This window comes from Microcebus murinus, chromosome 5 (assembly GCF_040939455.1).
Source record: "Microcebus murinus isolate Inina chromosome 5, M.murinus_Inina_mat1.0, whole genome shotgun sequence".
In the NCBI taxonomy this organism is placed as follows: domain Eukaryota; kingdom Metazoa; phylum Chordata; class Mammalia; order Primates; family Cheirogaleidae; genus Microcebus; species Microcebus murinus.
This window is the reverse complement of record NC_134108.1, coordinates 108,094,962-108,120,320: the sequence shown is the minus strand read 5'-3', so window position 1 is coordinate 108,120,320 and position 25,359 is coordinate 108,094,962. Positions and strand designations below refer to the sequence as shown.

The 25,359-nt window shown below is 52.5% G+C and overlaps 2 protein-coding genes across 5 annotated transcripts; one reads left to right on the top strand and one right to left on the bottom strand.

Annotated features, from left to right (window-relative positions):
- Positions 1 to 138: 138 nt before the first annotated feature.
- LOC142871022 (uncharacterized) lies at positions 139 to 8,106 on the bottom strand. Its single transcript, XM_076003590.1, has 3 exons — positions 8,100 to 8,106; positions 4,525 to 5,268; positions 139 to 4,389 (listed from the first exon to the last, which is right to left on the bottom strand). The coding sequence occupies exons 1-3, from the start codon at positions 8,104 to 8,106 to the stop codon at positions 4,007 to 4,009; spliced, it is 1,134 nt and encodes a 377-aa protein (XP_075859705.1). The 3' UTR covers positions 139 to 4,006.
- Positions 8,107 to 9,013: 907 nt separating this feature from the next.
- Positions 9,014 to 21,751, top strand: ARMC12 (armadillo repeat containing 12). 4 transcript variants are annotated; one of them, XM_012746918.3, is made up of 8 exons: positions 9,014 to 9,316; positions 9,818 to 9,967; positions 12,459 to 12,831; positions 13,500 to 13,645; positions 13,851 to 13,985; positions 19,454 to 19,627; positions 19,766 to 19,837; positions 21,386 to 21,751. In XM_012746918.3, exons 3-8 carry the CDS (start codon positions 12,588 to 12,590, stop codon positions 21,713 to 21,715), a joined length of 1,101 nt encoding a protein of 366 aa, XP_012602372.1. In that variant the 5' UTR covers positions 9,014 to 9,316; positions 9,818 to 9,967; positions 12,459 to 12,587; the 3' UTR covers positions 21,716 to 21,751. The 4 variants fall into 4 exon arrangements, with proteins under 4 accessions (XP_012602372.1, XP_012602373.1, XP_012602370.1 ...); XM_012746919.3 differs by lacking the exon at positions 9,818 to 9,967 and having other exon boundaries at positions 12,477 to 12,831; XM_012746916.3 differs by lacking the exon at positions 9,818 to 9,967.
- The last annotated feature ends 3,608 nt before the right edge of the window (positions 21,752 to 25,359 follow it).

Below are 25,359 nucleotides of genomic sequence, written 5' to 3'. Positions count from 1 at the left end.
CATCTGGGCTGGCCTGCCTCTGGCCTCATCTCCCCGGCTCCCCAACCTGTACTCCATGTCCAGCCAGGCCAAACAACTCCGAGTGCCCGTCGGAGGACACGGGGCTGCTTCACGCCTGTGTGCCTTTATACACACTGTTCCTTCTACCTGGAACACCCTGCACCCCTGCCCTGCCTGGCTAGCGCCTCTCAAACTGAAAGCCTTGCCTCCTCCTCAGAGTCCTCGTGAACTTTCTGCTCTGGCCACACCCAGTCCCCAGCTTCCCAAGCCAGTAGAACCATCTGTTTTTGTGCATTTTCCCAGGTAGCCCCGGGGTCTTGAGGGCAGCAACCACCTTTCGTGTCCTCAGGTTGTAGCACAATGCCTGGTGCTTAATAAATGCTCAGGCACAGCTTTTGGACTTTGGTTCTCAAGGCATTAACACAATTCCTGGGGCACACAGTAGGTGCTCAATAAGTGCCCACTGAATTTATGAACTGGAACAAGCTGACCCTGGCAGAAGCTTGGGGCAAGGTGAGGAGTAGGGCGTGTGGGTAGGCGTGGAAGACACTTCTTTGGAAACAAGATGGGGCCAGAGGGAAGAGGCAGAAGGGACCCTGGGAGACTGGAAATACAAAAAGCAAAAATAAAAAGTAAACACAGAAGCCTGGCAATAGTGAGACAGCTCTATAAAAAATAAAATAAATTAGCCGGGCATGGTGGTGCACACCTGTAGTCCCAGCTACTCAGGAGGCTGAGGCAGGATTGCTGGGGGTTTGAGGTTGCTGCGAGCTGTGATCATGTCATTGCACTCCAGCCGGGTCACTGAGTGAGACCCTATCTAAAAAAAAAAGAAGAAGAAAGAAAGAAAGAAAGAAAGAAAGAAAGAAAGAAAGAGAGAGAGAGAGAGAGAGAGAGAGAGAGAGAGAGAGAGAGAGAGAGAGAAAGAAAGAAAGAAAGAAAGAAAGAAAGAAAGAAAGAAAGAAAGAAAGAAAGAAAGAAAAGTAAACACAGTTGGATGGAGGCATATAAACAGGACTCTCAGACAGCAAGGAGAGAGAAAGAAAGAAGGAAGGATAAAAGAGGAAGAAGAAGTAGCTCAGAAAGACAAAATGTGCCCACGAGAACCGTAGAGGACAGGAAGCCAGAGAACAGGATGGGCCGACTAAATACAGGACGTCTGGTGCCCTTGCTTCATCCCCTGGGGGCAGATAAGGGTGGCATGGGCGGTGTGGGGCTGTGATCCGTCCTAGGGTGACAGCCACGTGAAAGGCCACATGTTACCAGGTTTCAGGACATCTTGGAAAATTTTCCTCTCTCAGCTCAGGAGAGACCCTGTGACAGGAAACAAAGCACCCCAGAGAGCAACCACGAGCCAGTTTCTTGCCCTCGGGGAGCAACTTAGCTGCTCTTGCCTCAGTTTTCCCAGGAGGAAAGTGGGTACTAGCCCTCTTAGTTCAGAGGAACATTATGATCATACTGAGTTTGATTTCTCTGAAAGCCCTGCTGTGAGCAGGCCCTGAGAGAGGCGCGTTGTCGCCATGTCACCAGGTGCCACAGACAGACCTGACTTCAGAGGCCTGGAACCCAGGCTCCGCCCCTGGCTTTCGGATCCCAGTGCCAAATCAATAGGAGGCGGTTATTCCTGGGGGGAGGCGAGGGGCAGCAGGCATGCCAGCCAGCCAAAAACAAGCGAGGCACACAGCCCAGGGGCCCGGGGGCCTGCCCCTCCAGCTCCACTGCTGACCGTGTCCTCGGGGCCTTGCTAGCAGCTGGATTTCAGCCCGTCAAATGGGCTAAAAACGGTTTTCTAGCTGTCAGATCACACCTCGAGGCATGTATGGGCTCCAAGAAGGCGGAGTTCCTGGAGTCACTTGAAGGGAGAGGGAGTAAGACTGTGAGGCTTGAGAAAGGGAGGATTTACGTTTTAGGTGCACAATCTCAGCAATCTAGCAGACCATTTAGAAGTGCTAACTTCTAGATGACAGCAGATGGAGCTGAGTGTGAATCTCAGCTCTATCTCTTCTCTGAGCCTCAGTTTCCCTGTCAAAGGGGGTTAACAATAGCACCCACCCCAGAGTTGCTGCGAAGAGTAAATGAGCTTCTGTACGCAAAGCCCTGAGCCCAAGATCCCTAGTAGCGGGTCTCCTTTCTTCAGTGTTTGATTCTAAACTCTCGCAGGGTGCGGAGAGAGCTGCCCATAAGCTGCCGAACTTAGTTATTATCATGAATGATAGTATCACATGCTCCTGGGGAAGGAAGGCCAGATTGTAAACGTAATGATCTCTGAATATCTAAGCCACTTTGAGGAGATGAAACTGGTCCCAACAGCAGAGAAATCATGAAGTGTCAGATTCCATGCTGCAGCTTCTATTAGGAACGTGTAGCTCCTGGGGCAAAAGCGTAGGTAGATCTGCCGCCTGCCCCGCCGCCAGGCCCCACCCTGCCTGTGTTCTGTGTGACTGATGGGGAAGGGCCTCTGATTACTAGGCCTGACAAGCTTTTGGTGACTTACATAGAGTTGTCACTTGTCTGGGCTCAAGAATACTGCTGAAGTGCTTAGGAAACAAGGATGACAAGGACAAAGGGACCAACATCAAGGGCCCGTGGGACCTGCCGACCCAATCTGGAGGCTCCATAGCTTTGGAGGCAGCTTCAGGGCTGGATGATGACAGCGAGAAAGGGGCCTGGGGCACTCACCTTTCCTGAGGCCAACCTCTCCCCTCCAGAGCTCTCTCTGCACCCCACCCTCCCATCCCCCACAAGCGTTTAGAACCCAAGGCCTTGGGGGTGGTGGTGGCAGTGGCAGGAGACTCGTTTCTTGACCCATGAGGGGGCAGGGGGCCCCAGAGGCGGTGGGCAGATGAGAGCAGGGGTAGCTGACAGCAGGACGCCACGGCTGGAGAAGGAAGTATAAATATAAAGCCGCCAGTGTAGGACTGGACAGAGGCCATATGAAACACACGGTACATTCCGGCCCCAGCGTAACAAACTGTACCAGCCTTTTTGAGAGCTGGGAGCACTGAGGAGGGGAGGGACGAGAGCAGAGGTTCCTTCGAGGTGGCCCTGCCTCTCCTCCCCCACTTCTCCCACAATGCGAGCACTGCAGGGAAAGTCCCGATGTTCCTTTTGCAACCGCAGGAAACCTACCATCCCTGCTCACGCTCTGTACCCAGTGTTCCTCCCAGCAGCTCCACGCTGGGAGGGAGCCAGGGTGTGTGCGCGTGGGGGAGTGTGGCGTGCAGACAGCCACAGCAGCCCAGGTAACACCAAGGGAGGTGGCAAACATCACTTGGACACTGACTTTCAGAGTTACAGCCTGCAAGGGCTGCAAGAGAGGTATAGATGACAGTAAGGAAGTGCCTTGCCCAAGGTCACACAGCCAGTTGTTCACAGGGTGGGACCAGAGTGCATCCAGAACTGGGTAGTGCTGGGCAGCTCTCTTGGGCGTAGTGTGTAGGAGTGGCAGGCCAGGGAACAGGCAGTGCCCAGGGACTGGGGTGGGGAGCCCAGACCCAAGGCTGCCTCTATGCTCTGATTGGCTCTGGGTGGGGCTGGCTTGGGCACTGTCCCTTCCAACCCTTCTAATCCTATCCCTCCCCTTAAATAGTAGAGATAATGCATGTAAAGTGCCTAGCATGGAGGCTGTTTTGTGGTGATGTCAACCAGAATGAGTCACCTCTACCCCTCCCCTCTCCTCCTCCACACACACAGCTCCAGGCCCAGAACCTCCTGGGATCTTTCTCCCAAATCACCACCTCCTTCCTTCTGAGTCCTGTAGCTGTTACACACGTTTGGTACTCACCACCTGCTGGCTCGGGTTATTATTTAACCTCACGCCATGTGTTTGTCTCTTCAACCAGCCTGCAAACTGCCCAAGGGCAGGAAATCATTTCAATACACCCAATATTTATTGAACATCAATTCCCGGGCCAAGCTTGGCCTGTGGCAGATGAGTTGGAGGGGTGAGGGGAGGCCTCAAAGAAGAAGCAGACTTTGTTTCTGCCTCAAGGATTTTCTAATCTGGTTAGAAGAACAGGATTAGTAAATAGATCACTAGCCTATGAGACAGGCCACAGGCTGTGCTGTGAGAAAGGTATAAGCCGAGTGTGCTGGGTGTTGAGAGGAGAGAGGAATCAGTTGGCTGGCACTGTTTCAAGCCAGCTTTGTGAGCTGGAGCTGGGGAGATGGGTAGGCAGGGAAGACCACCACTCCTGGCTCGGTGGAGGTCAGGAGGGAGAACGAAGGACCTCAGGAACTGTGCCTCACTTCTAATGACACCCTTAGCAGCACCCCACACTGAACCTTCCATGTTGTAGGTGCTCAGTTTATAAATCCTTTGGCCCCTCCTTGGTTTGGAGAGGGTGGGACCTTCAGGATCAGCACTCAGTGATGTGTTTCTGCAGAAGGCTGGGTAAGAAGAAAACGTGGATCTTAAAAAAAACCAGGGTTGGGGCTAAAGAAAGGGAAAGGCCAGGTTGCAGGGGGAGATTGGGGGCGTCTTCCCTCACCCTGCCCTTGTTCCACTCGGCTGTCCACACCCACCCGCCAGTGTCTGGGCTCTCCCTGCTCCTGGCGTCCTGCCAGGGGTTTCCCAAGCTGTCCAAAAGGTCTGGGCTTGGTCTGCCAGCCCCGGGAATCCCTGGAGTCTCCGTGCTCCAAGGCTTCTGTGAAGGATCAGGAAATGGGGGCGAGGAAAGGGGTGGCTCCTCCAGGGGACGCTAGAAATGGCCCCCTCAACATAGGCTTCCGTTGTCACGTGACTGCGTCCCAGGTCTTGCAAGTCTGGGGCTGTCGTGCTCCCAGCTTCCTCCTCCGGACTCCTGGAATGAGAGCTTGGGGCACCTGGGCGGCAGCCTCGGTGGTTCCTTCTCCTAGAGCTCCCAACAGTCGCCTCTCCTCCCCAACTGTGCAAATCCAGACCCCAGCAAGCCTGGGGTTCCCAACCTGGGGGCAGATGGGGGATGCATAGGTCTGGGTGCTCCAAGGCGGGTGAGTGGGCAGGGCTGCGGGGGGCCCACGCGGCCCGGGCGCGCGTCCCCGAGGTCGCGCGCCAGTCCTGCCCCAGCGCACACTCGTAGGGTTGTGGCGGCCGGCCGGGAGGCTGCGACGGCGGGGAGGCTGCGCGCCGAGCGCAAGCCGCGAGCACAAACAAGGCGAGGAGGCTGGTGTGAGCGCCTGGGCCCGCTGCCAGCGCGCCGGGGCTGGAACACAATGTCCCGAGCGGGCGGGCGGGCGAGCGCGAGCGAGAACAGCCTGACTCAGCAGCTGGGTAAGTGGGTGTGCTCGCTCACCAGATCAACCGCTCTCGCAGCCTGCGGTCAGCGACGACCGACACTCGGCGGCTCCCTGCAACGGGAGGGGCCCGCTCCTCGGCTCGCGCCCCAGGCTCGCGCCCCAGCCTGCCGCGGCACCTCCACGTGGCCCGTTTGCGCACCCCGCAGCCCTCTTGCCCCTCCGTTAAAGCGTCTCCAGGCCCCCAGCTGAGTAGAGCAGCCTCTGCCCACCTGAGAGGGGCGCTCTCCTCACCCCAGCGACAGGTGTGACCAGGCACACAGCTGCTGCATACATGTGCCATGTCCCCCAAACCTCACCACTCTGGGACACCTCTGGAGGTCTCAGCATGGGAGATGCAACTCTTAGTTGCAGACAGAGGTAGGAGTTTGTCCTGGGATGGGGGGGGTAGGTTGTAGGAGAAGAGGATCCCAGAAGTGGGTTATAGGGCAAGAAGGTCTCCCCATCTCTGTCCTCAGCTGACCCAGAGTTCAGAGTGTCTTCCTGTCCCCTCCCCTCAAAACCACTAGGCCCCTGAAGATTTCCTCCTCTGAGGCAGGGAGACGCAGATGGTATGGTGCTTTGAAGCCTGAGACGCTGCTGTTTTGCCTTACCCACCCTCCCACCTGAAGCCACAGCAAAGACCCATGAATCCTGCCACCCAGCCGCAGAGTTCCTCCTGGCCCCTCTGCTGCCGGCTCCTGGGGTCTGGTGGGCCTGAGGATGACAGCAGCCCTGAGCAGGGCTCTTCCTGCAGGCGGGACCTGTCTTATGCCCCCGCCTCCTGGGGTGTCTGCAAGGTGCCCTGAGGGACGCTCTGTGCCTGGAGAGTGCCAGGGCAGGCAGGGAGGGGCTCGGTCCTCTGCGGTTCCGGTTCCGGGAAAGGCCCTGGCAGGCAGCACAGGCCTGGGCTCCAGGGCCTTTGAGGGTGGGGCTGGGGGAGGGACCCCAGGCTGCTGAAGTACCTCCTCTGGGCCTCATGCCCCCAGGCCCATCAGACGGCATCTCTAGCACCTTCTGTAGCCAAAGGTGAGGAGATGGATGCCAAGGCAGGCCTGGGCCAGGGACCACCTTCCCACCCATACAGCACACTTCCCACACAGGCTGTCACTCTGCCAACACGCACGCCATCTCCCAGTCGGGAGGCACCTTCACTACCATCTACTCCCACCTTCCACCTGATGCACGAAATCTGTTCATGATATCCCAGGTCAGTGACTGCTCTGAAGCTGTGACAGGGACACTCTCTCAGAAGGCAGCCCACTGCCCTTCTGGACTTCCCTGTCTCCAAGTCCAGTCACCTACAGAACACCTGCCCTTAGATGTCCTAGAAGTAACTGAGCTCATTCTCATGCCCCTACACCAGCCCCTCCCTATTGCCCACCGTGACCCTCCCGGTCCCCGAAACTCAAGACAAAGGTGGATTTGCTTTTAACTACTCTCTCTCCTTCACCATCCTATGTCTGATATGTTACCAAATTCTGCAGAGTCTTCCCTTCATTGCTTTTGTTTCAAAACAACAGTAGTATTTGTTCATTTCTTTTCTCATTCACTCCTTCATCTCCAGCCCCACAGATTCTACCTTTGGCCCAAATTCCCACAGCAACTGCCACACTGTCCTTTCTGACTCAGATTTTTCCTTCCTCCTACACACCCTGCTGGAATAATCTTTCTCAAACACCATTTATTGTGTATGTTATCAACGTCAGACTCCTCAACCAACACACTAGGTACACCAGCTACTAACCTGTGTGTTCTGTATGAAGGGAACCAATTTCATTCATAGCGCGGCCAGGCCACAGAGTCTAGCACAGTGCCTGCTGCACAGCAGGAGGGCAGCAAATGTTCCTCAAGTGACAGCAACATCCAGTGGTGTTCCTTTCTCATCCTTCCAATTCTCTCTGCTGACTTGGTCTCTCTGTTCCCATTAAGCCTATTGGCTTCTTGATGCTCACTTGGGCCCTTTTTGTTTTGAAAAGCCGCTATCTTTCATTTCCCCAAAATCTTCAGACGGGGATGGGGAACAGAGAAGCTGACATCCAAGATAATATCAAGGAGTTTGTGCCAAATATAATACCAACTGCAAAGACCTGAGAGCAGAGTGGAATGCGTGCATCTGCCTGCTAGGAGCCTCTGCTCCAATAAAACCAGGGAGGAGGGTAGAAGGAAGAAAGGAGAGTGGCAGAGCAGTGGCTTTGGAGTTTACAAAGGGATCTTCTTGCCATGGAGAGATTCCAACCTGCCTAGCTCTGTCCCTGTTCTGATGCTCAAGACTGTTCTCTTACTTGGCACCATGTCTCACACACACAGACAAATACCCAGTGGTGTCCACTTCATGATCCAGCTCAAAATCCACCTCCTGCAGGAAGGCTGTGATAACCTCCACCCCACTGTGATCGTCTTATTATCAGTTTCCCTGTGAGCCTTATAAGCTACCTTCAATCTTTTCTATATTTTACAGCTTAGTTATGTCCTACAGTATTTTAACTACATATGGGATAAGTCCCCTTGGTTTATAAACCCTTTTGTGTCAGGGACAGTGTCTTTTATTTATTTGATATCATCTATTTATTTTGAGTAGTAGGGATGAGGTACTTTGGAGTACAACTTGGGTCTGGATCCTGGTTCTAACACTTAGCTGTTTGGTTTTGGATAAGTCTCTTAATCTCTCTGAGCCAGTTTCATCATCTGAAAAAGGAGCTAGTGATACTTGCCTTGCAGAATGGGAGGCAAAGATTACAGAGAATACAAAGTGCCAGGGAAGTGTTTGTTGCATGGTGAGCACACAATAGTTTGTATTCTTTCCACGTACAGGAATTGGGGATAGGGGGCAAGGCCTTCTTTACCGCCCATACCGGGAAACTTTAAGCGTGAAAAGAGACACTATTAATAACTACGCCAGTTTCAGGGATGTAATCCGGACGGACGCACGCATGGCCACCCTCCCCTAGTTCACGATTACCAGCAGGGTTCGGATACAGCACTGTATCCAAGTATCTAAGCATGGAGCCAAACACAGTTAAAGCTCAATAAATGTTTGTTGAATGAACGAGCAAACATAAACTGTGCCTACTCAGTTTCTTGGACATCAGTGAGTGAACAAGCAAAGATTGAAAAGCCCGCCCCCGCCGCGCCCCACCCCCACCGCGTCCCCGAGCATCCGGCAGTCTCGATTCCCTAAGGTCTGTCCTTCTCCAGCCCACCGCCCCGCCCCCGGTTGCCTTGGAAGCAGTGACGTGCGCGCGAGGGGCGTGGCCTCTCTCCATCCTCTCGGCGAACCCTGGGCCCCTCCTTCTCGGAACCTGGGGGGAGGATGAGATTGAGGGCCCAGACCCCGCGCGCCCCCGCCGGGCCCGGAGCTGACGCGCCCGCCGCTCGGGCACACGGCTTGCCGGCGCGCAGGCCCCACCCGCAGCCGGCGAGCCGGCGGGGCTCCGGAGACAGCGCCTTGGTCGCTGTGAGCCCCCTCGACCCCTCCACCCGCCGACGGATCCTGAGAACCCGGGCCCCGCGCTCGGCGCAGGCCCACCCTGCCGGACAGCCCTCGGGCTCGCTCCGCTTCCTGGGGGCGCGCGGGCGCGCGGGCGCGGCAGAGAAGGAGTTAAACTAGGTGCCGGCGCCGGGCGCGGCGGAGCGGGGGAGGGGAGCGAAGGGAAAGTGAGAGCGGGGGCGGAGGGGGACGGGAGCGAAAGAACATCCTGTGCCCGTCGCCGGATGCGCGCGGGGGGAGGAGGCAGTGGGGGGGCCGGCTGGGGAGGCCCGCGGCGGGGCAGGCGCCGCCCCGCCCTCCTCCTCTGGGGGCGCCGGGCCCGCTCCGCGTGCTCTCGCCCGTCTCTCCGGGCGCCCCGAGCCGCCCGGGGCCCCAGAACCTGGTGCCCGGGCCGCGGTGAGCGCTAGCTGGGAGGGCTGATCTCGGAGATGCGGGGTCCGCGCAGGCGGGCGGCCCGGCCTTTCGTCTCCCGGCGCTCGGGCTGTCTGCGGCGGAAGCTCGCACGTGTCGCGTCCCCTGTGCGCCGCGAGTAACAGCGCGTTCTGTCCTGACAGCCGCACCGCCAGGTAGTAGGTAGGTATTAATAGACTCTGGCGGAGGAAACCGAGACTCAGACTGTGGAATCTGTCCAAACCCCAAACTGCTGGGTTTTTGAACCCAACCCGATCAGACTCCAAAGGGTTTTTCATCGGAGTATAGAGTAGGCTAATTTCTCCTCGCATCTGTGCACGTTAGTGCTGGGCGCCTGCAGGGTCGCCCTGGTAATGGCCTGGCAGGGTGTCTTTCTCAGTAGGCCCCCGACTGCTGGAGCTTCTCTAATTAACTAGGCTGCAGCACCCATCGCTGGGGTACTGGTAAAGAGAATGAGGAAGTAGCCTTAGAGTGTCACAGGTGGTTGGATGGTTTTTTAGAACAAAATAGCTCAGGGCAATGGACTGGGGGGATAGCTCCAGGTTTGGGTATTTCTGGGGGCTTCAGACTGGGCTCCAAAAGAGCAATTAAATGGGTTACAGGAGGAAGACCAGGGTGAGAGGTACTGGGAGAGTGGAAGGGGCTTAATAATGCACTTTTCAGGCCAGGGATGCATGGAGCCCTACCATCTGTCTGTTCCCACTGCCTTCCCACACCAACGTTTTTGTGTATAATGATTATGATTGCAGTCAACATTTGTTGAGCTCTGTGCTGGACACTGCTCAAAGTGCTTACTCCTCACAACACCATAAAGTAAGTTTTATTAGTGCTGTTTTACAGATGGGGAAAATGAGGCACAAAGAGATTGCTAGGCTGAACTGGTTGTGAACCCTGGTAGTCTGTCTAGAATCAAAAGTCATTCACTAAACTACAGTGCACTTAACGTGGGGGAGGGGGGACTTCAGCCTTGAAGGCAAAAAGCTGGTGCAAGTGGCAGAGAGGTATGTGCTTGGACAGCCCACATCCTTTTCCTTGGTGAGGGCAGGTAAGAAACTCATGGCTGTGTGTATATCAGCTCTTGACTTCCCTCTGGCCAGTGGTTCCAGATTTCTGGATTTGACAGAAAAACAAAACAAGAAAACAAATGAAGGCCAGGTTCCCATAAAGAGTTGCAGCTTTTCATTTATGCTCCTTAAGAACATTCAAACCATACCGTGTATCATCATCATTTCCTAAATTTTAATTCTCCTATAAACAGGAATGACATCTGAATTGAAAACAGTTATTCCCAAGGACAGTCATTGACTTTATACCAACAAATAGACATTCCTCTCTCTTAATATTTTGTTCTGTGGTCTAGTGAAAATGTCACCCTAAAGATGACAATGACTCTGCCTGCATTCCTTCTGAATCATTTGAGGGCAGAACCAGAAGAAATGGGCTTTAGGTGTAGCAGGAAGAAGTTAGATTACAGCCAAGAAAGAACTGCCTTTGGAGGTCTTTAAAGAATAGGCATCAGGCCTGTAATCCTAGCTCTCTGGGAGGCCGAGGCGGGCGGATTGCTCAAGGTCAGGAGTTCGAAACCAGCCTGAGCAAGAGCGAGACCCCGTCTCTACTATAAATAGAAAGAAATTAATTGGCCAATATATATATACATATATATAAATTAGCCGGGCATGGTGGCGCATGCCTGTAGTCCCAGTTACTTGGGAGGCTGAGACAGAAGGATTACTTGAGCCCAGGAGTTTGTGGTTGCTGTGAGCTAGGCTGACGTCACGGCACTCACTCTAGCCTGGGCAACAAAGTGAGACTTTGTCTCAAAAAAAAAAAGAATAGGCATCACCACATTTGCTTTCCGTGTGAGGGTTGCAGAATCAACTCCATGCAATGGAGGGGCTGGTGACTGTGGGTCCCCCCTTGTAGAAGGGCAGAGCAGGGACCTTGTCCTCAGGGACTTAGTCTCAGATCCGCCAAGAAGCCTTGGAACCTATACCACAGTTCCCATCAGGCAGCCGTTTCCTGCCCAGGGTTCCTGGGATGTGAGGGTGGTTGCATGGCAATGGGGAGGCCTCTGGGCCTGCACTCACCCCTCACTACAGGGAGTCCCTGCAGTCCCTCACTTGGGGCTGAGTAGAGTGCCAGCAATGACCCTTGAGGAGGGCCGGGATGGAGGAGAGGATGGGAAGAGAACGGCCACCCAGGAGTGTTGCCCGTTCCCTGCTTGCCACCTGCGTGTGATGGGCCAAGGCTCTGAGTGGCAGGCCTGGCTGGCCACAGCATCGCTGGAGATACTGCTTCCCTGCCTCCCTCTAGCCCAGGTGCAGCCTAGGACCCAGAACCTTCTGTCCCAGCTATCCCTAAAGGAGCTCGAAGCCAGGCAGGTGAAGCCCTGTTCTAGCACAGCCATGCTCAACACTGGCTCTGAGCCTACTCCTAGCCTGGGGCTTGTGACTTTGTCATTCTGTGCCGGAGTCGTGACAGGGGCAGAGGTTGGGTGGAAGGGTCTGGTCTCACCTGCCTCATCCTAGTGGAGGAGATCAAGGCCTCTGAAGATGGGCTGCCGTCCTCTGGGGTGGTGGCATTTTCTGACTCCAAGGGGGGTCTCAAGCCTCATCCCACTTGTGGGGAGGCTGAGAGGTGGCGCATCCAGTTTTAGACCCATGATGGCTGAAAGTCACAGACCTGCTCACATTCCTTTCAATTGTGTAGTTAAAATGGCAAGTCTGTGTCCCTTCATGTTACAAATGCAGAAACAGACCCAAGTGAGCGCCGTCCCTTCCTCCTCCAGGGTCACTCTGGTTAGAAGGGCTTGGAGCCCCAGTTTCTAGACTCTGTCATCATTCTGCTCCCAGTCCTCAAAGACTGACAGAACATGGCTTAAGGACCTACTCAGTGCAGGAGTCTTTGCTGGCTGCTAGACTTGCAGCTGCCCTTGAGCTTTTTGCCAAACACGTGAACTCCAGGGCAACACGAGGTGCAGGCGAGTGCTGGCTCTGTCCCCAGACTCTATGTACCTGATAAGATGCTCCCCTCTTCTTCCTCCAGTGGGGGCAAGGAGCCCTGTAGGAGGAAGCAGGGGCCAAGTGTAGGTCTATGGTGGAAAGATCACAGATGGGAGGGCCAGGGAACCTGTGTCCCCTAAAGAAACAGGGTGTAAAGGACTCTCTTGCCCCTGCCTTTTTATTCCCCTGGGGTCTGAAGCTTCATCGCCTACAGCCTCTGAAGCTGAACCCTCTCTCTTTTTAAAGGGACCCCTGACTGCCCCATTTCCTGACCACCACCCTCCATCCCATGGTCTCCCCAGTTTCCTTTGTTGCTTCAGTTCCGATTCCGGTACCCTGGTTCCTGGGCCTGCCAGAGTTCCGGTTCCAGAAGGCCCCTCCCAGGTGCCTTGGGCCTGCCTCCCACCCAGGCACAAGGCGACGCTGAAGACATGGGCAAGAGCATTCCCCACTACCTGAGACATCTGGACATCCGCAAAAGTGTAGTGAGCCTGGCCACAGGCGCCGGGGCCATCTACCTGCTCTACAAGGCCATCAGGGCTGGCATAAAATGCCAACCACCCCTCTGTTCCAACTCGCCCATCTGTATCGCTCGTGAGTGTCCGGGCCCTGGGGAGAGGGCTCTGCCCCAGGAGGCACCTGCTCCCGAGGCCTCCGATGTGGGAGGGCCCAAAGGTGACTCCTCCAAGTTCCTCTCTCCTTCCTCTTTCTCTTCTTCATCTTCCTCAGGCCCACCCTGCAGTGCCCTAGGCAAGGTCCTGCTAGAGAAGCTAGTTCAGGGTCTCTGGATCTCACGCAAGTGGATCCTCAGACTCATCTGGCAGGTCTCCAAGTACTACATTTACTCTGGCTCCCAGGATTCCACTTCTTGGAAACTTGGCATCAGCAGCTCCCCCATCCCTTTCCTGCCCCAGGAACTCGAGACTTTAAGGAAAGGGAAAATTGGAGGACCTACATACCCAGAGCTTCCACTAAGTCCATATGGTTCTTTTGTGCAAGCAGGAAAATGCACCCCTTCTGCAAGACTCTCTATTGCCATCTGCTGGAACATCGTGGCCATAGACTGGTTATAGTGAAATGCTGCTTGTTACAGCCACATGCCAGAAAATTGTTAGATAGATAAGTCTGTGAGGATATGCTATGGGCAACATAACATTAGATGTGGTGCCTTGTGCAGTACATGCCCATGTCAACGGTACATGGTGGTCCTGCATACAGGGAGAAGGCTTCTCTTCAGAAGAGGCAAGGCAGCCTTATCCCTAGGTCCCTATCCCCTGCTTCCCAACCCCATTCTTTCATTGCTTCTGAGTCTACAGCCTGAACTGGGCTGGGTGGCTGTCTAGGCCTGGCAATTGAGCGAGAGCGGCATGGGCGGGACTCAGGTGAGCTCCGGAGGCTTCTCAACTGTTTGGAGTGCAAACACGACGAGTACGCCAAGAGCATGATCCTGCACAGTATCACGCGCTGTGTGTACTTGCTGGAGGCTGAGGTGAGGGAAGGGAAGCAGGAGGTCCCTCCGGGCCCCTGGGGGTTACAGCTGATCCCTGGCCCTTGACTGGCCAGACAGTGTCCTGGGACCTGTCTCTCTGGCTGATGGTGGGAGGGGTGTGCGGAGGGATTGTGGTGACATGGGGGGCGGTGGGCCCAGGACACCCGCTTTTCCTGCCTCTGCCGTCTCTCCCCACATACTCCAGGCCTCTGCTTGTACTACTGATGACATCATGTTGGTGGGCAGCATGCTGGATGACAAGGACAACAGTGTCAAAATCCAAGCTCTGAACTCACTTAAAGCTTTCTCTGGCATCAGAAAATTCAGGCTCAAAATCCAGGTGAGCCCAGCGCCAGGTGGTGGGGCAGAGCACTCAGGGTGTCTGTAGAACTCGAGTCCCTTAACTGGCGCAGGATAAGCGCTCAGGTTCCGGAAGTTTGTTTTATCTCAGTTTGTAACCCATAGACAAGTGGGGAAATGGTAGTCAGGTTCCCGGCAGAGTCATGAAAGCCTTTGAAGCTGAGGAGGAGACAGACCTGGGGCACTGGTGCTGCCTCCCAACCTCGCACAGCAGAAAGCCCCCTGAGGTTCTTTCTGACGCCAACCAATTCTCAACGCCAACCAATTCTCAACGCCAGCTGGGTATCCAACAATTCAGTTCTGACACTAACTACCCATAGTCAGCGCAGATGCCACAGGTTAAGTAAGGGCTCAGTCCCACAAGACTGCCCCCACTCAGACACCAATCACCAGTCTGACTTCTGACAGACCAGCTATAAATTCAGAGGTTCCTGCAACTCTCTCTTCAGGTTTGATAACTTGCTAACATGACTCACCGAACTTGGGAGGATACATTTACCAGTTTATCATAAAGGACACAAATTAGGAACAGCCAGATGCCTAGGGCAAGGGGTCGGGGAAGGGGTGTGGAGCTTCCAGGCGTCTCTGGGCACCCTCCCCACCCCCACACTCCCAGCATCTGTGTTCAGCAGCCTGGAAGCTCTCTGGACCTCGTTGGCTAGAGGTTTTTATGGCAAGGTTGATTGAATCAGCAGCCATTGGTGCTTGACCCCAATCTCCAGCCCTTCTCCCCTCCCAAAGGTTAGGGGTTGAAAATCCCAAACCTCTGGTCATACCTTGGTCTTTCTGGTGACCAGCCCTCACCTTGAAGCTACCTATGGGCCCTGAAAGAGTCACCTCATTGGCATAAACGCTGGTGTGACCAAAAGGGTTAAGAATAACAAAAGACACTCAGGAAATTTTAAGGTGGCTGGACCACAGATGCCTTCACCACCACCCTGTAGAGAAAATGTTAAACCACCAGATGTCATCTCCCCCCATTTCCCAGAGTAATGCCCCGGGCTCACCTGTTTCTGCACCTGTCCTCCCTGCTTTCCTGCTGGTGCCTCTCAAACATGGCTTTCTCCCTGTCTGCAGTCGGTGCTGGTCTCAGGCCTGCACCCGTCCCCTCCTAGCTCGTCCCCTCTGCCCCAGTGGCCTCCAGGCTCCTTCCCAGCAGCAGCCAGCGTGCTCCAGTCCCTCCCATCTCCAAAGAAAACCAGAAAACCTCTTCCTTGACCTCCCAATCTCTCCCTAGCAAAATGTCTATCTCTCCCAAATGAAAAATAAGTAGAACATTAAAACTTACAAATACTATATACATGTACGGTAGAATAACAATAAAACAAAACATGCACCACCGGACCCAGGCTAAGAGACAGAACATGGGCAATATGTTAGATGCCCCTAGATGTGGCCCCTCCATGTCAGCTGCCTCCCCCACCAGAGACAATCATTGCCCTGCATTTTGTGTGTCAGTTCCGGGATACAGTTTTACCATATGTGTATGTAGCCCTGCATATTCTAGCAGAGCAAGGCAGATGATAAATAGGTTAAATATAGTCAGGGATGTTTTTAAGCTGTGTGTACACGGAGGTAGGTGGTTAGTAGTCTTCTCCTGTGGCTTGCCTTTTTTTCCTCCAGCATTGAAAGATTCACCTTACTGGGCAACTCTGTCTCCTTTTTCACTGCTCTATCGTATTTTGTTTTACAAATACCATACCATCTGCCCACTGACCGGCTCTGAGTTGTTTCCAGGTACTTGCTGCACCCACACTGTGCCATGAACATTCTCGTGTATGTCTCCCTCGTGCCTGGGAGAGTTTCTCTTGGTGTGTAGGAGTGGGATGGCTGGGTCAGAGGCTATGCCCAACTTTTCCAGAAGGGTTGTGTCACTCTACACCCCACCAGCACTGCATGAGTGTTTCTGTTGTTTTATACCCTCACCAACACTTGGTGACTTCACACTTTAAAATTTTTTGCAATATATATTTTTGGAGGAAAAAAGTTTCTTTACATGTGCCCCCCTTGGCCAGCTGCTACTGGACGTATCCACTTAGATGCCCTAGAAGCCTCTGGCCCAACACATCCGAAGTGGAGCTCACGCCATTCCCTAAGCCACACCACACTCCCTGTCTGCCCGCTGTCCTTCTGCCCCCACCCCCCAGGCTGTCAGCATGAAGCGCATGGTTGGTGGTGGGCTGCACTTCCCTGTCCTAAGCCCAGCCTCTTACTCTGTGTGCTTCATGCTTTCCCACGCTGCCGCCCTGGCATCTGCTGCTCCCTCCTCCTGAAACCCTGCCCCAGACCTGCTGACTCCAACCTGTCCTTCAGGTCTCAGCAGACAGTGAGGGATGGGGGCAGGGAAGAGCAGGGTACTGATGGGACACTTACTTGCACCCCAGGATTCTTGCTGTTTCTTCCATTGCTCACAAAGGTACAGCTTGCGAGGTTACCCGTCTTTGGCAATACCTGTAGGTCCAAGCAGATTGCATCTCAGAACCCCAGATCCCTTCATCTGTTCAACATTGTATATTGAACACTTACCTTGTGCCAGCACGCTGTTCTAGGCACTAGAGAGAGCAGGAAACAACAGGAAAGACACCTGTCCTTGTAGGGTTTATATTCTAACAGGGGAGGCAGGCAGTACACAAAGAAGTAAAACACAGTGCGTTAAGTAAGTGCTACAGAGAAAAATAAAGAGGGAGGATAAAGAAGGCTGAGTCGGTGTGGGGGTGTAGTTTTGAAGAAGAAAATCTGGGACCTTGGGCTTGGTAAATAGCTACGTGGCACCATAAGCATGATCTATAAAAGAAATCAATTGGACTTCATTAAAATTAAAAACATTTGCTCCCTGAAAGACCCTGTTAAGAGGATGAAAAGACAAACTGCAGACTGGGAGAAAATATTTGCAAACCACATATCTGATAAAGGACTTGTCTGCGTTATAGAAAGTGCTCTCAAAATTCAATATTAAAGAAAACATGCAATCCAGTTAGGAAATGAGCAAAAGACCTGAGATATTTCACTGAAGAAGATACATGGATTGCAAATAAGCACATGAAAATAGATTTAATATCACTAGCCGTTAGGAAAATGCAAATTGAGACTATAATGGAATATTACTATACACCTATCAGAAGATCTAAAATCAAAATTAGTGACAATCCCAAGTGCTGGCAAAGAGGCAAAGAAACTGAATTCTTTCATTCTTGCCAGTGGGGATGTAAAATGGTACAGCAGCCACTCTGGAAAATAGTTTGGCAGTTTCTTTCAAAACTAAATATTCATTTACCTGCCAGTGATTGCACTCCTAGACATTTATCTTAGAAAAACAAAAACTTACATCTGCATAAACATACACAATTGTTCATAGCAGCCTTATTTGGAATAGCCCAAACTGGAAACAACCAAAGTGTTTCAGCAGGCGAATGGGCCAGCACACAACGTGTGAATGGCACCCTGTAGCACGGAGTGTGGCTTTGTTGTACAAAGGAGTGGAATCCTGATGCACACAACAACTTGGGTAGATCCCAAGGGTGCTATGCTGAGTGGAAAAACCCAATCTCAAAAGTTCACATAAAGTTCGATTCCATTTATATAACGCTCTCAAAAGGAAAAAAGTCAAAAGATATGGAAAACCGATTAGTGGCTGCCAGGGGTCCGGGCTGGGGGAGTAGGTGGCAGTGACTCTAAAGGTGTCCCACGGTGGAGATCTTTGTGGTGGTGGGACGGTTCTGCAGGAACAACCTGTTGAGTATAGTGGCAGCTACACACATCTGTGCATGTGATTAAAATGGCCTAGAGGCTGGGCGCGGTGGCTCACGCCTGTAATCCTAGCACTCTGGGAGGCCGAGGCGGGCGGATTGCTCGAGGTCAGGAGTTCGAGACCAGCCTGAGCAAGAGCGAGACCCCGTCTCTACTATAAATAGAAAGAAATTAATTGGCCAACTAATATATATATAAAAAACTAGTCGGGCATGGTGGCGCATGCCTGTAGTCCCAGCTACTTGGGAGGCTGAGGCAGGAGGATCCCTTGAGCCCAGGAGTTTGAGGTTGCTGTGAGCGAGGCTGACACCACGGCACTCACTCTAGCCTGGGCAACAAAGCGAGACTCTGTCTCAAAAAAAAAAAAAAAATGGCCTAGAACTAGGCACGCGTACCAATACCAGTTTCCTCGTTTCAATATTGTGCCATGATTATGTAAGATGTAGCCATTGGGGGAAACTGAGTGAAGAGCTCAAGGGACCTCTCTGTTATTTTTGCAACTTCCTGTGAATTTATGTTAATAAGTATTTCAAAATAAAAAGTTTACAAATGGAAAATATGTTGCATGTGGCAATGCTATGGAGAAATATAAAGTAGAGACGGGGCATAAGGAAGGCTGGAATGGGGGTGTTTGGGGAAAAGACTCTTTGCAAAAGTGACGTTTAAGCTTGTAGGAGGTAAGTGTGAGTTGTGAGTCTTTGGGGGAAGGGTGTTCTGAGCAGAGGGAACAGCCTATGCGAACACCCTGAGACAGATGTGTACCAGGCATGTTTAAGGAATAGCTAAGGAGGCTGTTGTGGAAACCACTGGAGCAAAGGGGAGAATAGGAGATGAGATCAAAGAAGCAGGGAGGAGGGAGGGGTAGATCATGGGGCACAATATGCCTCCGTAAGGACTGTCACTTTTGCCCTGAATGAAATGGGGGCTCGAAGGCGGAGGAGTGACATGTCTAACATGTCTACTGTTCTGAAAATAGACGTGGGGGGCGAGGCTGGCAGCAGGGAGACAGGAGGCTGTTGCAGAAATCCAGGTGAGAGAGGATGTGTCTCAGAAGAGGGTGGTAGTAGTGGGGGGTGGTAAGAAGTGGCTTGATTGTTGATCAAGTGGCTAGACGTTGAAGGTAGTGCCGACAGGATTTTCTGAAGGACTGGGAAGGGGGTGAGAGGAAGAAAGGAGTAGAGAATACCGCAGGTTTTTGGCCTGAGCAACTGGAGGAAATGCATGGCCAACCGCTGAGACGGGGAGGGCTGCGGAGGAAGCGGTTCGGGCTGGGGAGAGCGTGTGGACTGGGAGAGGTCTACCAGACCTTCAGGGAGAAAAGTGCAGTTGGCAGCTGAATATGAGTCTGGAGTTCAGGGAGAGGCTTGGGCTGGAGACGTGAACTTGACAGGCTGCAGCATGTGGATGGTATTTAATTCTGTGGGTCTGACGATATCCCTACAGGAGTGCTGTAGGTAGGGAAGAGCAGGTTGGGCAGAAGAACTAGGCGGAAGCCTGTGAAAGAGCAGCCAAGTGAAGACAGACTTCCAAGGGGGTGGGAAGGTCAGCTAGGTCAGATGATGCGGACAGTTCGGGTCGGGGGGACTGTCTGTTGGTTTGGCCCAGCAGTCACGGCGGGGGTAGTGAGGAGTGAAGTCAGAGGCTGGGGGAGTGGTGGGGATCACCGCATAAAAGCACACCCTCCTCTGCCCCCCACCCCAGGAACACTCCATCAAGGTCCTGGAACTGATCTCCACCATCTGGGACACGGAGCTGCACGTTGCGGGCCTCAGACTGCTCAACAACCTTCCCCTGCCTGACTATGTGCACCCGCAGCTGCGACGGGTGATGCCTGCCTTGATGGAGATCCTGCAGTCAGACTACATCCTGGCACAGGTGCCTGAGGACACGGCCGGGGCCCGGCCTTCCTGACCAGCCCCCGCACAGCGCCGAGTAGGAGGAGCAGAAGGTCGTCCTCCCTGCTCGGGACCAGACTCACCTTCCTCCTCATGCTTTACTCTTTCCTGTACGCAGGTGCAAGTCATACGGTTGCTGAGCTACGTGGCACAGAAGAACGACCTCCTCTATGATATTCTCAACTGCCAGGTGAGAATGACACTGAAGAGGGGCTGATGGATGCCAACTCAGGTATTGGGGAGGGAGAATCATGCCTTCTTCTTCTTCCAGAATTAGCCTTGATGAATTGTCTTATTCTTCTTCCTGCCTCTGCACTAAATGCATTCATTGAAAACCGTCCCCTTGCCAGGCACAGTGGCTCATGCCTATAATCCCAGCTCCTTGCTTGGGAGGCTGAAGTGGAAGGATTGATTGAGGCCAGGAGTGTGTTCTTTCTTTTCTTTTCTTTCTTTCTTTCTTTCTTTCTTTCTTTCTTTCTTTCCTTCCTTCCTTCCTTCCTTCCTTCCTTCCTTCCTTCCTTCCTTCCTTCCTTCCTTCCTTCCTTCCTTCCTTCCTTCCTTCCTTCCTTCCTTCCTTCCTTCCTTCCTTCCTTCTTTCTTTCTTTAATTTTTTATTTTTTAATATACTTTTTTACCCAGAGCCATGCCCAAGAAGCCTTGAGCAAGTGGACTCCAAGGCAGGAGTTCAAGACCAGACTGGGCAACATAGTGTGACCCTGTCTCTACAAAAATTTAAAAATTAGCCAAGTATGGTGGTGTGCATCTGTAGTCCCACCTGCTTGGGAGGCTTGGGTGGGAAGATCATTTGAGCCCAGAGTTCGAGGATGCAGTGAGCTATGATTGTGCCACTGCACTTCAGCCTGGGTGACAGAGTGAGACCTTGTCTCTAAAAAGAAGTAAAAGAAAACCATCTTCTCTCTTCTGTTCTCCCAATAGAATGAGGATTCATTTCGTTGGGAGGGGGAATTCTCCCTGGGGAGGGGCTTTCTGAACTCCTAGAGGTAGGAACATAGGAGACAAAACAAAAGTTAATGTAGGTTATTTTAATATTAGTAAAAAATGACTTATGGTAAAGAACATTATTAGAAGTAGAAAGAGTTGCTATGTAATAATCAGTGGTTCAGTTTACCAGAATGATAAAGCGACTCTAAACTTATACGTACTTAATAACATAATCTCAAGTTATATATATGGCAAGACTTGATGGAATTATAAGGAGTAATTAACAAATCTACCACCACAGTGGGAAGTTTGGAAGATTTTAACTACTCTTTCACCAATTGATAGACAAGAAACTAAAACTAGTAAGGGTTTATTTGATATAAATAACACAAATAAGCTTCAGCCATTACATTTACCTAGAACACTGTACAGTTATTAAATGCACATTTAGCTTGGTATAGCGGCTCATGCTTATAAACCCAGCACTCGAGAGGCTAAGGTGGAAGGATCACTTGAGCCCAGGAGTTCAAGACCAGCCTTGACAACATAGTGAGACTCCATCTCTAAAAAAATTTAAATGAATATTAGCTGGGTGCAGTGGTGCATACCTGTAGTCCTAGCTACTTGGGAGGCTAGGGTGGGAGGATTGCTTAAGCCCAGGTGTGATAATGAAAGGAAAACGAAAACATTCCTGTACAGTTGAGTCTGAAGCTTAAGTATATTAGGGAATCGAGGCACTAGGAGGATGGAAGAATAGGAATTTTAGAACGTGCCTCTCTCACCATTCCCATCACAGGTGCACCCCAACTTCCTGAATCTGTTCCAGTGCACACAGCCAGGGAGTCTCCTGTTTGAGGTGCTGGTGTTTGCTGAGCGGCTGAGTGAGGGCCGGAATGCATCCCACTACCGCGCCGTGAAATGGCATTACAACGAACAGTCTCTGCACGAAGCCCTCTTTGGGGATGAGTCGCGCCTGGCAGACCGACTGCTTTCTCTGGTCATCCACCCTGAGGAGGATGTTCAGATCCAGGCCTGCAAGGTCATAGTCAGCCTGCAGTGCCCCCCGGACTTGAGAGTCCGGCCCTCCTGCCAGTCCAGTCGTTCCTTCTTTAAAAGCAGGGAATAAAATTATGGAGAGCCAATAAATGAGTATGGGACAGAAGCTTGAAGCTTCTTAAAGCTTGTGTGTCTGTCTGTGGTCTTCCAGGGCTGGGTGATCTCGTTCCGCATACCCTCAGGCCCAGAGCATGGGCGTATCTCCCAGAACACAACCCGCTTCCATATTTAGGGGACCGACTACCCTCTTCTCTTGCTGCTTTTCAAACCTGAATGTGGAGCCAACGCTTTCAGGGGATTGGGAGAGGGCAGCTTGGGCACTGAAGACAAACGTAACCAACAGGGGACACTTCGCCGTGGGCTGTGCAGCATGGGCCGGGGCACGCCACGGTCACAACCCCACGTCTCTGTGGCTTAAAAATGGCAACGGTTATTTCTTATTCACACTGCGTGCCCATTGCAGAGGTCAGCTGGGAGGAAGGGCAGATTCTGTGTCCTGCTCACTCAGGGACCCCGGCCCAGGAAGCCACCCTCATTGTGTTTCTACAACTATCAGAGAAGGAAAGAGAACATGGCAGTGATGTCTGGCTCTTAAAATTTCCACCAAAAATGACACGTAGCAGTTTTGCTCACATTTCATTGGCCAGAGTGGGTAGGGAAGATCAATCTTACCATGTGTCCAAGGAAGAACTGAAAATATTTGGTGACAGCATTCATGACAGAGACGTGCGGGCGTACTGGGTACGGGTGGGAGCTCTGGAATCAGACTGCTAGGTTCAAATCCCAGCTCCGTCACTAGCTGTGACCTCGGGGGAGCCTATTTGAGCCTTAGTCCCTTCATCTCTAAGATGAATGTAATAAAAGTACTCATCTCAAGAGGCTGTCGGGAGAGTGACATGGGGGTGGCATGAGCTCGGGAGCGGGCGGCAGGGTGTTCTGCATGCGTTCCCGCAGCTGGGCTGTGAACTCCTCGTTGAGAAGATGAAAGATGAGCACTGGAGAGGTCCTTGGAGAGTGCTGAGTCCAGTATTTCTCTAGTCTCTTCAGGTTACAGGCACTGGGGACTCCTAGAGTCCTTTATGAAGCATCCCGAAATGCCGCTGGAACTTAGCTTTGGAGACCAGAGCGACAGCCTGAGTCATACAGAAGCGTAAGCACGAAGTCTCCCAGTACAAGAAGACTGGCAGACCAAATATGGTCATCCGCTTTCCGATGTTCCTATGCGTTTGCATTTCCCACTTGTTCGTTGACTGTTTTATCTGGGAGTCTTCGCTGGCAAACGCGGTGGTGGTTGTTAATGGCTTAAGAAAACGTGGGAGAAAAGCCTAATATTGGAGGCCTCCGCGGTCTGCGGCTGCTCCGTCTGGGAGGCAGAAAACAAACCCAAAGAAGAAAAGTAACTTGCTCAAGGTCACAGGATTGGTCTGGGGCAGAAATAGGATTACAGCCTCCTAGTATTGGGCTTTTTTTCTTTCATATTCTTTGGCCTGAGCCTCTCGAGAGCGGGCCACGGGTTCTAAGCCCAACACGTGGAAGCTGAGGAAGGTCTTGATGCTTCTGGCTTTTACAGGCCAGGTTAGGACGGAACTACCTAAGGAAATCTGTCACCACTTAATCCCTGGCCCAGGGTCACATCACTCGTGAGGGGTGAGGACGGTGGTTGCTGGTGAGGATGGGCTGATCAGAGAGAGCTAGTTTCTACAGAGGGACCAACCTCATAGTGTTAGAGCGGGAGACCGCAGGACCACAGAACAAAGAGACAGGGGCACTGAGGCTGAAATCATCAGAGGAGTTTTATTGACTAGCTCGAGCTAGGGTCTAAGTCCCAGAGCACCGACACGGCGGCCTCTGTTGGGACAAAGACCCCGAGCACTGTGGGACGGAGCCCTTTATGCCCTCGGTGCAGAACCTGTCCACGCGCCTGCCCTTTACATTGATTGGTTGGCCCCTTGTGCCCACGCGCTTGACCTTTTGTTTCATCCCCAAATTTACTACGATCAGCCTGCTCAAACCAACTTCCTAAAAACAAGCAATATACATAAGCTAAAAGAAAGCAATTAGCCTGAGGCTTCACAATAGCTGTCTCCCAAAGTCGGACCTGCCACCCCTGAGTGGACAGTCACCACTGGATCTGAATCAACATTCTTTGTCTCTCTCTTGGGTTCAGGACTGGCTTCTCTTGCATACACTGCAGCCACCCCAGTGGAACTTGTCAAGTGCCAACAGCACCCTACCCACGCTCAAATAGCCCCCGTGTGTCCACGTCAGCAGCAAGGTGTTGGGCATCACGTTCAAATCTCCTTCCCACTATTCCATTGCCAGCACCCTGCCCCACATCAGGACTTTTCCTGTGTCTGGTGTCTATGCCCTCCAGCCCTACACGTCCCAGGGGAATCCTAGAATCCCACATTGTACCATCCTCAAAAACCTTCAGGGACTCCCTGTTACCACAGGGAACCTTTTCTCAGCCTCCAAGCAAAGTCACATGATCTAACAAGTAGAAACATCCTCTCGGCAAAAGCAGGTTGAGTTTTGTCCTCAAAGATGTGGTCACTGGAGCCCTTCCTCACACGTAGAGCCCAGTGAATCTGCTTCGCATTCACGGCCCTTTACAGTGTGATCCTTTTGTCTCTGCAAGCCCGCTGTGCCAAAGCCATGCTCCAGCCAAACTGGAGCCAACTACTCATTGCGGCCTTAACCACGCCATGTGTCGCCTCGCTTCCAAACTTCCCGTACAACCGCCCCTGCCTAGCATGCTAAAATGGCCTGCCTTCTCCGTTCTACTGGGCCGTGCCTTCTAGAGTCATCAAAGTTGAACCATGTTCCACTGTAGTCTAGATCTTTCTTCCACTATACCAGCCTTTGGTGCTTCCTGTAGCACTTCTCATCTGAACCTCTCACTGGGCATTTGGCAAACTAAACCTTGGATCTTATAAACCTTGTTTGCTTTTGTTTTTATTTTGCAGTAAAGCACATCTGACTGCTTATCAGAGCCTGAAAGAAGAGGCTGCTCAGGATAGGCACATAGTAGCAACCGGCTGATGGCAATGAAAGGAGAGGCAGAAGTGGGCAGAGGAGATGGGAGTGGTGCATAGTTAGCTGTGTCACGAGCTATGCCAACATGTAGTGTGACTGGGTCTGAGTCTGATCAAGAGAAAAACCACACAGTAATTTGAACAGAAAATTCTAATACAATTATTAACAAGGCATTGGAGTAACAAAGAACTGGTTAGTAAGGAGTAATAAGAACCCTACAGAACACATGAATAGCAGACATAAGGGGCAGCTCCTCCTTCCGGACGCCTTGTTGGGGAGATCGTCTAGTGGCTCACTAGATGGCAGAAAAGTCATTGTGCTGTCATGCCAGTGGAGCGTGCCAGAAATACGCACCCTAGGAGGCCAGGGAAAGCTCTTCGTGGGGAGACATGGATCCAAAGGCACTCCACTATGGAGTGGCGGGCAGCAGGGAGGCTGCTGCCCGCTGGGTGTTGCTGGCCTCCACGTACCACTGGGGCCTGGCACTGGAGAACCAGTGGGTGCTGCAGGAGCCTGATGTGGGAGAAGCCATGTGCACACAGGTGCTGGGGCCGGAGACGAAGGCTGCAGGAGGGGGAGGCATTCTGCTTACACCACAGCCCAGGGCAGGGCTGTGCCGGGAGAAGCTGCTAGCCACTGGGTGTTGCTGGCAAAGGTGTTTGGACTGTAGAAGCCTGT

Coding starts and splice junctions, on each gene's coding strand:
- ARMC12 (XM_012746919.3), top strand. CDS start 12,588: ATGGGCAAGAGCATTCCCCACTACCTGAGACATCTGGACATCCGCAAA. Junction 13,986..19,453: donor AATTCAGGCTCAAAATCCAG/GTGAGCCCAGCG, acceptor CCCCCACCCCAG/GAACACTCCATCAAGGTCCT. Junction 19,838..21,385: donor ATGATATTCTCAACTGCCAG/GTGAGAATGACA, acceptor TTCCCATCACAG/GTGCACCCCAACTTCCTGAA.
- LOC142871022 (XM_076003590.1), bottom strand. Junction 4,390..4,524: donor GAGAGCCCAGACACTGGCGG/GTGGGTGTGGAC, acceptor CTTCTTACCCAG/CCTTCTGCAGAAACACATCA.